Source organism: Pediculus humanus, genomic scaffold (assembly GCF_000006295.1).
Source record: "Pediculus humanus corporis 1103172107360 genomic scaffold, whole genome shotgun sequence".
In the NCBI taxonomy this organism is placed as follows: domain Eukaryota; kingdom Metazoa; phylum Arthropoda; class Insecta; order Psocodea; family Pediculidae; genus Pediculus; species Pediculus humanus.
Window position 1 is genome coordinate 331,838 of NW_002986991.1, and position 12,215 is coordinate 344,052.

The 12,215-nt window shown below is 32.5% G+C and overlaps 1 protein-coding gene across 1 annotated transcript; it reads left to right on the plus strand.

Annotated features, from left to right (window-relative positions):
* Positions 1–3,364: 3,364 nt before the first annotated feature.
* Positions 3,365–7,438, plus strand: Phum_PHUM001370 (tiptop, putative; the record flags this gene model as incomplete). Its single annotated transcript, XM_002422528.1, has 3 exons — positions 3,365–3,389; positions 3,822–4,020; positions 4,120–7,438. 3 exons carry the CDS (start codon positions 3,365–3,367, stop codon positions 7,436–7,438), a joined length of 3,543 nt encoding a protein of 1,180 aa, XP_002422573.1.
* Between the last annotated feature and the right edge of the window lie 4,777 nt (positions 7,439–12,215).

The following is a 12,215-nucleotide window of genomic DNA, read 5'->3' on the forward strand; positions in this document are numbered from 1 at the left end:
CATAAATTAATAATTATTTGACATAAAATTTGAATAAGATCCAGAGTTTTGTAACAAAAAAAAAAAAAAAAATTTGTCCTCCATTAATCAATCTACGCATTTAATAAATTTTATTTTTTTTATTTTTATTTTTGATTTGCGAAAATTTTCGTTTCCCCCTTCTTCCCTCTCCCCCGCGTCCCACCTCTCCCTCCTCCCTTTCTTTTTCTCCGACCCCCCCTCCCCGAAAAATAAATAAAATAAATTTTTTCAGGTAAAAAAAAAAAAATTAAAATAAATAAATATTGCGATATTATTATCATCATCATCACCACACCATCATCATCATTATCTTTATTATTATTATTATTATTATTAAAAGTTTTAATAAGATTACTTATTAAAATGTTTACATAAATTATTAACGATTCAAATAAATTGATTTTAAATAAATTAACATTTAAACGTTTTATCAAAACGACGACGACAACAACAACAACAACGACAACGACAATAATGATAATGATAATGATGATGATAATAATAATAATGATGATGATATTCGCATATTTATTAATTTTCCTGTTATTGGGATTAATTCTTTTATTATAATAATTTTAAAGTGTTTTTTTTCGTGGGGGAAGGAGGAAGAGGAGAGGAGTGAATGGTGGACGGAGCGCGGCGAAGTGGAGGGCGGTAAGGCGGGGAGAGGCGGGAGGCGGATGACGAAAACATAATTTGAATGATAATTTAGAGTTTTTTTTTGGCATTTTGATTTCTTTTTTGGTAAAACCGTTTCTTTATTATTATTATTACTATTATTAATTTTAAAAGGATTATTTTAATTGATTTCTTACACAAAAAATTTTTTCGACCCGCGCAAACACGCTTTCTTATTATATTATTTATTAATATTAATCTAAAACCACGTTAATAAAATAAATTTTAGCCTGGGGAGGAGCGGGGTGAAGAGAGGAAGGAGGTAAGAGGGTAAAGGGAAAAAAAGGAAACTTTTTTTTTTTTTTTAAATAGAAATTTATTAATTATAATTCAAATAAATAATAAACGTCGATGTCGGATCGTGAGTTTAATAATAATAATAATATTTTAGCGCGATAATAAATTAAAATTTGAAAATCTCATCACGAATCGGCGAGAGAGGAGAAGAGAGAGAGGGGAGGTGGGGGGAAAAAGAAAGAAAAACTATAAACAGATCAGTAAAAAGGAGAAAGGTTTTCCACTTAATCGAAAGTTGATGTGAATGATGGCGGATCTTCATTTCCGGTAAAAAGATATTGAGTGATGAATTGATTGGTCAAAAATAAACAACCGCAAATTCAAACCGACGCCGACTCCGCCACCATCGATACTTACCTTTTCCTTTTACGATAAGATTTATTATTTTTTTTTTATTTCTCTCTTCTTCTTCTTCTATTTTTTCCTTTTCATTTTCCATCTCTTTCTTTCTTTCTTATTTTTTTTCTTCTGCTACTTTTTTCTTATTTAAAAGAAAAAGTCGTGGCGTTAGATGATAGGTAATACATAAGGAAATTTTTCCACTTTTTTTTTAATAATTAAACGTATTAATATTTTTATAAATAAAATTTATTTATTCAAACATCGATCAGCGCCATTTTAAATATTAATAATAATAAAATGTTTTTTAAAGGTCCTTGAACGAAAAATAAAATTTATTAATTTTTCGTTTATTAAGATTTTTTATTGCGCGCGAGCGCAATAAAAAGAAATAATTATGTTTTTTTTTTTCTCCATTTCAAGGTCAACTGGATAAATTTTCCCGCGCTTTTTTTTTTTTTTAAACGGATTAAAGGAAAAATAAAAAATGAAAAAAAAACACAAAATCAGATCAAAAAGTTGTTTATTTATTTATTTATTTTGTATGTGTGAGAAATTGAAAAGCGAAAAATTTACGTCATCGTTGCGTGATGAATTTTTCGCTTTACATGTGACGTCACAAAAAAATTTTCCTTTTTTATTCGAGAATAAAACGATTATAAAAAAAAATGAGAAAAGAGGAGAGGGATTTTTCTCTTGGAAAAAGTATTTTGTTAAAATAATTTTTATTTCGTCTTCTGCTATTTTATTATTTTCTACCGTTAAAAAAAGGGGGATGAAATGGGGGGGCAGGGATGAGAGGGAGAGAGAGAGAGAAAACGGAAAAAAAAGTTTAAAAGGTTAAATTTTTTTTCTTTATTTTGGGGGGAAGATTTTTTTTTACAAATTTCAAAACGTTTTGTTTCCGTTTAATTTTTTTTTTTCGGGGAGCCCGATTTCCGTTAATTGGTTATTTTTTTTTGTTGTTCTTAATAGCAGGTTGATGTTGTTTAAAAGTTTCTCGTGACGTCATTAAATTTTTTAGAAATTTTTTTTCTTATTCGATTAAATGTGAAAATGAGTACGAAAAGTAATTTAATTTTTTCCCCCCTCTCTCTCTCTCTCTTTCTAATATTTTCATTATAACATCATTCGAAAAAGAAAACGTTACAAATGATTAACAACAACAACAAACAAACAAACAAAAAAAAAACAACAACATTTTAGGAAATCAAAATTTCAAATTTAATAAAAAAAAAAGAAAAAAGATTCAAATTGATTAAAAACCCGATATGAAAATAAATTGAAAATTTATGCTTTTGCTCCCCAAGAAAATCCAAATTTTTTCCCCTTTTCCTCCTCTCTCTCTCTTTCTCTCTCTTTTTCTTTTCCCTCTTCCTCCTTTCCCCTTTCATCAACTTTTCATTTTCCTCCCCATCATCATAATCATCATCATCATCATCATCATCATTTTATTTTTCTTCTTTTTATTTTATTTCATTTGACTTTTTTCTCTCTTTTACGTTTATTATCATTATTATTATTTCTATTTTTCCTTTTTTATTATTTGACGAACCTAAAGAAATTCAAAGTCATTTTGAAAAAAAAAAAAAAAGTTTTTCTCCCAAAAAATTTTCATTTTCGAATTTTCCATTATTATTTTATAAAATAAGACAAAAGAATTTTGATTAGAGCTATCTCTCTCTCTCCTTCTCTCTCTCTCTCTTTCTTATATATATTTTTGTTGTTTGTTTGAATTTTATTTATTATTTGAAATAAAAAAAAAAAATTTTTATAAAAAAAAAATAAATTAAAAATTTTCTCATCAACATCATTATCATCATCATCATCATCATCATCATCATTATTATTATTATTATTTTTTACGATTGAATCGCGAGGAAATTTTACGCATACGTCAAACACCCCACTCAGGCATACATTTTACAGGCGTGTTAAAATCTCTATAAGCTAAATATAAGAAAAGGAAAAAAAAAAGATACACGTGAATAATAATAATAAATAAATAATTATGATGATGATGATGAAGATGCGTTCGCGTATATGGAGTCGACGTTTTTTTGTTGTTTGTTGTTGTTGGTGGTGGTGGTGGTTGTTATATAAATTAAATGAGATAGAAGATAAAAAGAAAAGATAGAAAAGTGAAATTATACCGTCGAAATGGTGAAGAATTCTTATAATTAGCGAGGAGAGCTTTCGGGGTTAATTTTAATTAGAACGACTGACTGTCTATCTCCTATCAGAGGTTCATATTTCATCAGCTACAAGTCGTCAACTGTCTTTCTGAGATAAGAAAAACGTCTCGACTTTTGAATCTAATTAAAATTGTTTTTCATTTCCTTCATTTTTTTTTTCTTCTGCTTTTTCTTTATTATTATTATTATTAGTTTGTTTCATTCGGTTTTTTTTTTGTTTCGTTTTGCTTTGATAAATAATTTAAATTTCCAAATAATGTTCACGATATCGAATTGATTTTTTTGTTACAGGGGAAGGTGGGGAAGGATGCGAAGAAGGTGGAGAAGCAGATGGGGATAGTAAAAATTCGGCTGACGAATCATCATCTCCTGGAACTCCAAATTCTGATTCTCAACAGGATGCAGATGATGATGGAAAAGGAAGCCAACCGGGATCACCCGTGACTCCAGTACCGATGGGAACCGAACCGCCATTACCATTGTCCGTTAGGTAAATTTTTTTTTTTTTTATGGAGAAGAGGGAATTTTGTTTTTTTTTTTTTTGCCGTAGTGTTTATTTGTTTTTTTTTGGGGGGTTTTGTTTGTTCAGGGGAAGTTCGAGTCCACGATGTCCATCGCGAGATTCTAGGGGTTCGTCTATACCACCGAGATGTTCGTCCCGAGAATCTGTTGCATCCGATCAAAGTCATGCACGTCTCGTACCGCCTTCGGATATAAGTCCGATGGGACTTAATATACCCACGGCTCTTCCAGTTAGTGCTTCTTCGAGTATGCTTCCTCAACATCCTGCTGCCGTAGCTGCTTATTTGGGTGTCGTTCCGCCTCACCGTCTAGTCATGACGTCTCCTTTGCCACCGGTATTAACGAGAAGTTCGGTTTCGCCTCATGTATCGTCGTCGTCTTCTCCGCCCATGCTCCCGTTGGCTCCCGTCGGCGGAATCGCGTCTCCCCCTCCGATGTCATCACCGATGGGCAGTACCGATTCCGCAGTTTTAGATTTTAGTACTAAAAGATCTAATACCAAACAAACGGAAGATTCGGAGCAGGAAGCAATTCTTAATTTGTCGAAGGCGTCTAATCCTAGTGTAGCGGCGGAAGGTAACAGTCCGCTGGATCTTTCCTGCGGGGGAAGAAAAAGGAATTATGACGATTCTGCTACTTCCTCACCTTCCATAAGTCCTCAACCGTCTAGAAAGTCATCTAGAGTTTCGAATGATTTTAAGCCGGTGGTCACGCCTTGGACGTCGCCTGCGTTAGCATCACATTTTCCATATTTCGCGGCGGCCGTTGCTGCAGCCACCCAAAATTTACCTCCTAAAAATAGTAACGCAGAAAATTCACCGTTGTGGAACGGTAAATTAAAATTACCGGAAAAATCCGGGTCTCACGGCAACACGACGGATTCTTCCAAAGCTTTGGAAAAATTAAATGAATTAAGTAAACTGGGAGGAGAAGATTTGTTTCGGTCTTCCCTCATGGGAAACAATAATATTTCTGGATCAGCGGGTCGACACAGCGCTTGGCAATCGCATTGGCTAAACAAAGGCGCCGAACAAGCAAAAGATGTTTTAAAATGCGTTTGGTGCAAACAAAGTTTTCCAAGCCTAGCAGCCATGACAACTCACATGAAGGAAGCCAAACATTGCGGAGTAAATGTCCCTTCCTCACCTTTACAATCTCAAGCAGCCACCTCGCCCATTCAACCAACTGTAACATCTCCATCTTCCAGTAACGGTCCCACCCCCTCTGGAAAACAAGATTTGAATTTGCTTATAAAAGAAACCATGCCGCTTCCTAGAAAACTGGTCAGAGGTCAGGATGTTTGGTTGGGCAAGGGAGCCGAACAAACTCGTCAAATATTAAAATGCATGTGGTGCGGACAAAGCTTTAGATCGTTGGCCGAAATGACGAGCCACATGCAACAAACTCAACATTACACTAATATAATTTCTCAGGAGCAAATAATTTCGTGGAAATCGGCAGATGATAAACAAGGCGGTGGCAACACCGGTGGAGGACCTCCGGGTCCGGGAGCAGCAAGCGGAGCGAGTAGCCACGTAAGCGCCGTATTGACGTGCAAAGTATGTGATCAAGCTTTTAGTTCGTTAAAAGAACTCAGTAATCATATGGTTAAAAATTCTCATTATAAAGAGCACATAATGAGGTCGATTTCAGAGAGTGGGGGGAGACGACGGCAAACGCGGGAAAAAAGGAAAAAATCACTTCCGGTGAGAAAGCTTTTGGAATTAGAAAGAGCTCAAAATGAATTGAAAAATGGTGAAGCTAATTTAAATTCAAAAATATCTCGCGATTTTGTGTCTGGTGCTAGAATAACATGCGAAAAATGCGGGGAAAAAATTGAAACTTCTATATTCGTGGAGCATATTCGTCAGTGTATTGGAGCAGGACTCGTGAGCAATAATCAAAAAAATTTATTAAAAAACGCTCTCCTTTCGGAAGCCACGATGCCGACAAATTTTTTACCACGTGAAGAAAGAAAAAAAGGTGATGATTCTGGTAGCTACAAACAGCATAGATCACCGTCTGCAACGGATCTTTCTTCCACTCCGGTAAGTCCGAAAGAGAGCGGACCAGAGGGAAAGCAAGTCGGAGATTCACCTTCCGTTTTAAACGCAATCGAAAAATTAATCGAAAAGAGTTTCGATTCGAGATCTAGGCACGGTGCAAATTTTTCCGGGGGAGCCGGTAGCGGAAACGCACCCATAGGTTCGAGCATATTGAAAAGACTTGGAATCGATGAAAGCGTTGATTACACCAAACCGTTGGTAGATGTTCAAACTATAAACATTTTAAGAAGTTACCATCATCAACCTGGTTACCGCAAAGAAAGAAGCGGAAGTGAATCTAGTTCAATGTCCGAACGCGGGGCTCGATCGGAAACTCTTACACCGGACAGAAAATCCGAGGTTCCCTTGCTGCCTACGACTCAAAGGGCAACCCCAGATAAAAAACTCCTCTCTTCCCCGTCCGGGAAAATTTCAAATCACGAAGAATCTAACGACGACGAGCCTCTTGTTAAAAAAGAAATAATAGTTCCAGACGATCCGGAAGAATTGGACTTGAAAACAAACAAACAGGATACTATAATTGGAAAAAAAGACAAAACCGAGGGAAAAGAAAAAAACGAAGGGAAAAATGTTAACGGCCAAAGATTAGATTCGGAAGAAGAGGAAAGGCGAAGTTCTAACGTTTCACATAGTCCTGTCACTAGTCCAAAACAAGATTCGGGAACGAGTGCTCCAAGTCCTGCGAGAAGTTCACCTTCCGTCAGCGAACGTTCGACGACTCCTCAAGTAACCGAAAAAAAATCAAGTCTCGGAGCTCTTTCATCAATGTTCGACAGCTTATCGGGCGGTAGTGGTACTAGTTCGGGGGAAGCGAGCGCTGCCAGCGGGAAGACGACGAGCAGCCACCCGCTGGCAGCACTACAAAAGCTGTGCGACAAGACTGAAACTCATTCGACCGCTAGCAATAAAACGAATTCGGGAAGTACCTCGACCTCGGGCGGCGGAAACGTACAAGCTCCGAGCACGGCTCCGGGAGCCATATTAGCTTTCAGTTGGGCTTGCAACGACGCCGTCGTGACTTCCGATTCAATAATGAAATGCGCTTTTTGCGACACTCAATTTATTTCGAAAGGAGCCTACAGGCATCATCTATCCAAGATGCATTTCGTCAAAGACGGAGTCATTCCGGACGCTGTCGCGCTTAAAGTACAAACGACCTCAGGAAAAGGTGCGCCGACGTCGAGAACCGCTTCAAGTCCAAATTCGGTTCCATCATCCCGTGCCAAGAGTCCTCCTCAGCCGACATTCGAGGAAAGCCCTCATTCGAAATTTTTAAAGTATACGGAATTAGCTAAACAGCTATCTAGTAAGTACGTATAGCATTAACCTCCGCACACCTCAACGATTCACAATTTGGTGATATAACAAACACACACAATACAAACACAAACAACGGAAACAAACAATATTCTCTTACTGTATAATAAATATATAATTAATATTGTATTATAATATTGTATAATGTCTATTAATTTAAATTAAATTAATTATCGGATCTCTTTTTAATTCGTATACATATATAAAAAAACTTTTGCAGGTACTTAACTTATATATAAACAATGTCATTGTATAATAATATATATATACACACGTTACATGAGAAATTCGTGCCTGCGGGAGTTTAAAAAAAAAATTTGTGGAAAATCTTTTTTTTTTTTTTTCCTCATAAGTAAAATTAATTTATTTGTAGCCATTATTCATTAATAATAATAATAATAATAAAGCCAACGGCCATAGCGTGCTGGTCACACCGGTTCCCGTACGATCACCGAAGTTAAGCAGCATCGGGCGTGGTGCAAACTTGGATGGGTGACCGTCTGAGAACGCCACGTGCTGTTGGCTTAAAAGAGCAAAAAAAATGAGAACAAGACAAAGTAAGAACCAAAAAACAAATCTTGTTCTACTGTCGACCTGAGGCAGCTCGACGAGAACGTGAATTTCACTGCTTCTGACCTGGCCACTCCAAAGATGTTAGTCACCGGAGCCCAGTTCAGGAGACAAATCGTTCCCATCGAAAAAGACGGACTCAGGAAGACCTTCAAGAATTGATGTGGTGCTATCTTATAATAAGTGGCACCACCGAAATTCGAGTATTTGTCCCTAAGGAATCGGGTAGAAACCTCGGATAAATACTTAAAAACTCCGACAAGTAGCCTTGTCGTGTTTAATGGTGGATAATAATAATAATAATAATAATGATAATAATGATATAATGAAAAGAAAAAAAAATAAATTTGCCAAATTTCAAAATAAAAAAAAAAAATTGTTTTTGCAATAAATAAATAAATATTAATAATGATAATGATGATAATAATAATAATAATTTTTAAGTAAATTAATTAATTAAATTATTACGAGACCTTTACTATAAATAATATTAATAATAAATAAATAAATAAAAATTATTCGAAAAGGAAAAAAAAAAAACAAACGTTTGTAGTTGTTGTTTTTATCTCACGTAGATATGGTTGATAATAAATAAATAAAAAACCTTGAAATGATTTTTCCCTTTCATCAGTTGTCAAATTTATTTTTTTTTTATTTTGATAATTTATTCGTGCCCATTAAGACAAACGCACGCACGCACGCACGCACAAACGCATAAAAAACAAACAAACAAACACGCAACATAAACGGCTACCTACAATATTTAATAAAATGATTGCTTAAATTTGAAAACTTAGTTTAAAAAAAAAAAAGTGAAAGGCCCCCTTCCGCCTTTAAGCATCCCCCCGATCTTTAACCGTGAGAAAAAAAAATTTCGGGGAGGGAAGGGGGGAGAGAGAGGAAGAGGGAAGGAAACGGCGAGAGAAAAAAAAAGGGCCAATTTAATTCAAACGACAAACGATCAATGATTTTTTCAAACCCTGACTCTCTATTTCTTAAAAAAAAAAAAGGTTCAGGTACGAACAAAAAATTTTATTATTATTATTATTAAAAAATCTTTCTTCACACCTTTTTGCGTTTGTCGTCGTCGTCGTCGTCGCATTCACCGTCATTATCTAAATCACTACCATCATCATCATCATCATTATCACCGTCGCCGCCATTATCGCTATTTTAACGCCGCGTTTTAACAGAACCGTAAAAGATAATAATAATGATAATAATAATAAATACGTTACGATATAAATTTTAGTAAATTTTAATATTTATACATACATATATATATATATTCATATATTATTAATATTATTATTATTATTATCATTATTGTTCTCTGATAATTTAAGCAATCAAATTATATATTGTAGATATTATAAATATATATATATGATTTTTTTTCGGTAAATAAATAATAATAATAATAATGTTTTAATTGTCAAATTGCTGTGATGACGTCATATCTAATCTTCCGTATATATATATATATTATATAATGTTGTCATCCATGATCATTTTAATTATACATAATAATAATAATAATGAAAAAAAAAATTTAATATTGATGACGGATACAATCAAACAAACAAAACTAATAATATTAATTTTTGTATATAAAAAATTCCTGTTTTTTTTTCTCTTTTCTTTTGTCTCGTTCAGGTGTACCAACATAAAGATTAAAAAATTATTATTATTATTATTATTATTATACCGATTCGAAAATAAATAAATAATATAATGAGTTTTTTTTTTTTCGTAACGCGTACCTTCGAGTACCTGAAAATAATATTATTTCGTTATTATTATTATTATTATTATTATTATTATTAATAAAAAAATTTACGATTGAATTTGTGTATAATGAAAAATTTATTTAAATAACATAAACGTTTGATGCCGATGATAATAATAATAATAATGTAAAAATCGCCGGTGAAACGAAATCAGGTTTTCATGTGAATGTTATTTAAAATTTCCCGGTGTTTTGTCCATATTGAAATAAGAAAAAAACGCGCGCGTTTATGTTATTTAAAACATTTCTTTTTTTTTTTAAATTAATATTTTGTTTGTTTGTGTGTGTGTGTGTGAGAGAGAAAGAGAATGCGTGTGCGTTTGTGCGTGAATTTGCGTGCGTGAGTGAGAAATAAAAAAAAAAAAAAATTTTAATTTAAATTAATATTATAATAAATAAAAAACATGCCAATTTTGCTCACACACCGTATACTTAAATAAATAAATAAATAAATAGTTTTTAGGAAATAAAAAAAATAAATAAAACTTATTTGCACTTTATTGTATGTATATCAATAATAATAATAATAATAATAATAATAATAATAATAATAATAATGATAATGATAATGATAATAAAAGTAAATAAATAAAAAAAAAAGTTATGAAAATTGATGATTTATTAATTATTAAAGTATACGCTTGGGCTTTTTATTGACAAGAAAATATAAATAAATAAAAAATTTATTTAAATAATATTATTAATAATAATAATAATAATGATAATGTGAAAAATTAGTCAAAAAAAACAAACAAAAAACAAACAAACAAACAATTGTATACGTCTGATTATTAAAATAAAAATATTTTTAAATTAAATTTTTAATTTTTTTGTTTTTATTTTCAAACCTTTTCTCATCTATTTTTATTTCTGGAAAGAGATCGATAAATCGATAAATCGATCGATCGATCGATCGATGGATCGATCCCATCGATTTAAAAAATCATATCGTCGATGTAAAATAAATAAAAAAAAGGAGAAAAAAAAACTAATTATTTCTTTTTGTTTTTTAAAAATCAAAGTTAAAAGTAAGTTTTTGTTTTGTCGTGGCATCAGACACAACCACTACTAAAAAAAAAAACACTTTTTTTTTTTTTTTTTTTTTAAAAAGGAGAGACTCCAGTAAATAATGTCGCTTAATTTAAAAACGTGACCCTAATGACCTCAATATATTTACGTGTATTTATTTTGGAATTTTATTTTTTTTTTTTGTTGTTTTTACCTGGAATTTTTTGACTGGAGTGACGGACGGACGGACGGATGGATAACGAATTTTTTAAGTTTCCAGAAATAAACACTCACAAAAAAAAAATTAAAAAAGGAATTTACGTTACCATTGAAATCAAAAAAAAAAAATGTCGCCCTGCTATAAAATTTTATAGTCTATAATTAATTAATTATTAATTAAAAAAGAAACGAAAGAAAGGAGACGAAAAAAAAGGTTGAAAATTTTCCTTTTAAATGATGGATGAAGACAATCGAATAATCAAAAAAAAAAAGAAAATTTTTTTTTCCTTTTTTTTGTTTCCATTGAATTTTTTTTTTTTTTTTGGAGAAAATGGCGGGGATCGTAATCGAATTGATGGGTGGAGGGGTAAAAAGAATTCTGACGGATGAAATTGCGGGTGTTTTTTCTTTTTATTTTGTCATTCGCCCCCGCCCTTTCCCTCATTCCCCTCTTCGCTTCCCCTTTTCCCTTTCTTAAAATGATTAAAGATCAAATTCTTTAATTTATCTTTTATCTTTTTAGGAAAATCGTGAAAAAATCATTTGAAAATGACAAAATAATAATTAAAATGACGAGAAAAATGAAAATGAGGGCGGGCGCCGCCATAGTTGGAACGTCGTCGTCGTCGTCGTCGTCCCAACGCGTTTAATTCGTTAAATTATTGAAGTTTCAATTTTAATAATCCTTCCCTGTCTCTAAGGATCAAAATCATTTTAAACCGAGTTTTTTTTTCTTTTCTTTTTTTTTATTAACTTTTATTATCATTATTATCATCACGGTCCGTCGTCATCGTCATCGCCGTCGACGACGTTCTCATCATCATCGTGGACGTCGTCGTCGTCCTCGTCGTCTTATTAGTTATTTTGTCCTTCTTTTAATAATTAATTTATTTTGATTTACTAAATAAAATCGACAAAAATTTAAACTTTTTCATTCGATGATAATAATAATGATGATAATAATTTTACACGATTGTAAAATATCTGGAAAAATAAAAAAGGTGTGAGATGGTATAGAAAATGTTGAAAATCGTGTCTCGCAGCAGGGGCTATAAATCTATCCGAAAACTGTCATTTGTCTTTTAACATCATCATCATCATCATCATTATTATTATTATGTATTTCTTCCCTTTCTTTCCCTTCTTCTCTTTTTGGTCTCGTAATCAAAACGAAATTGTACTGGAAAAATCCAA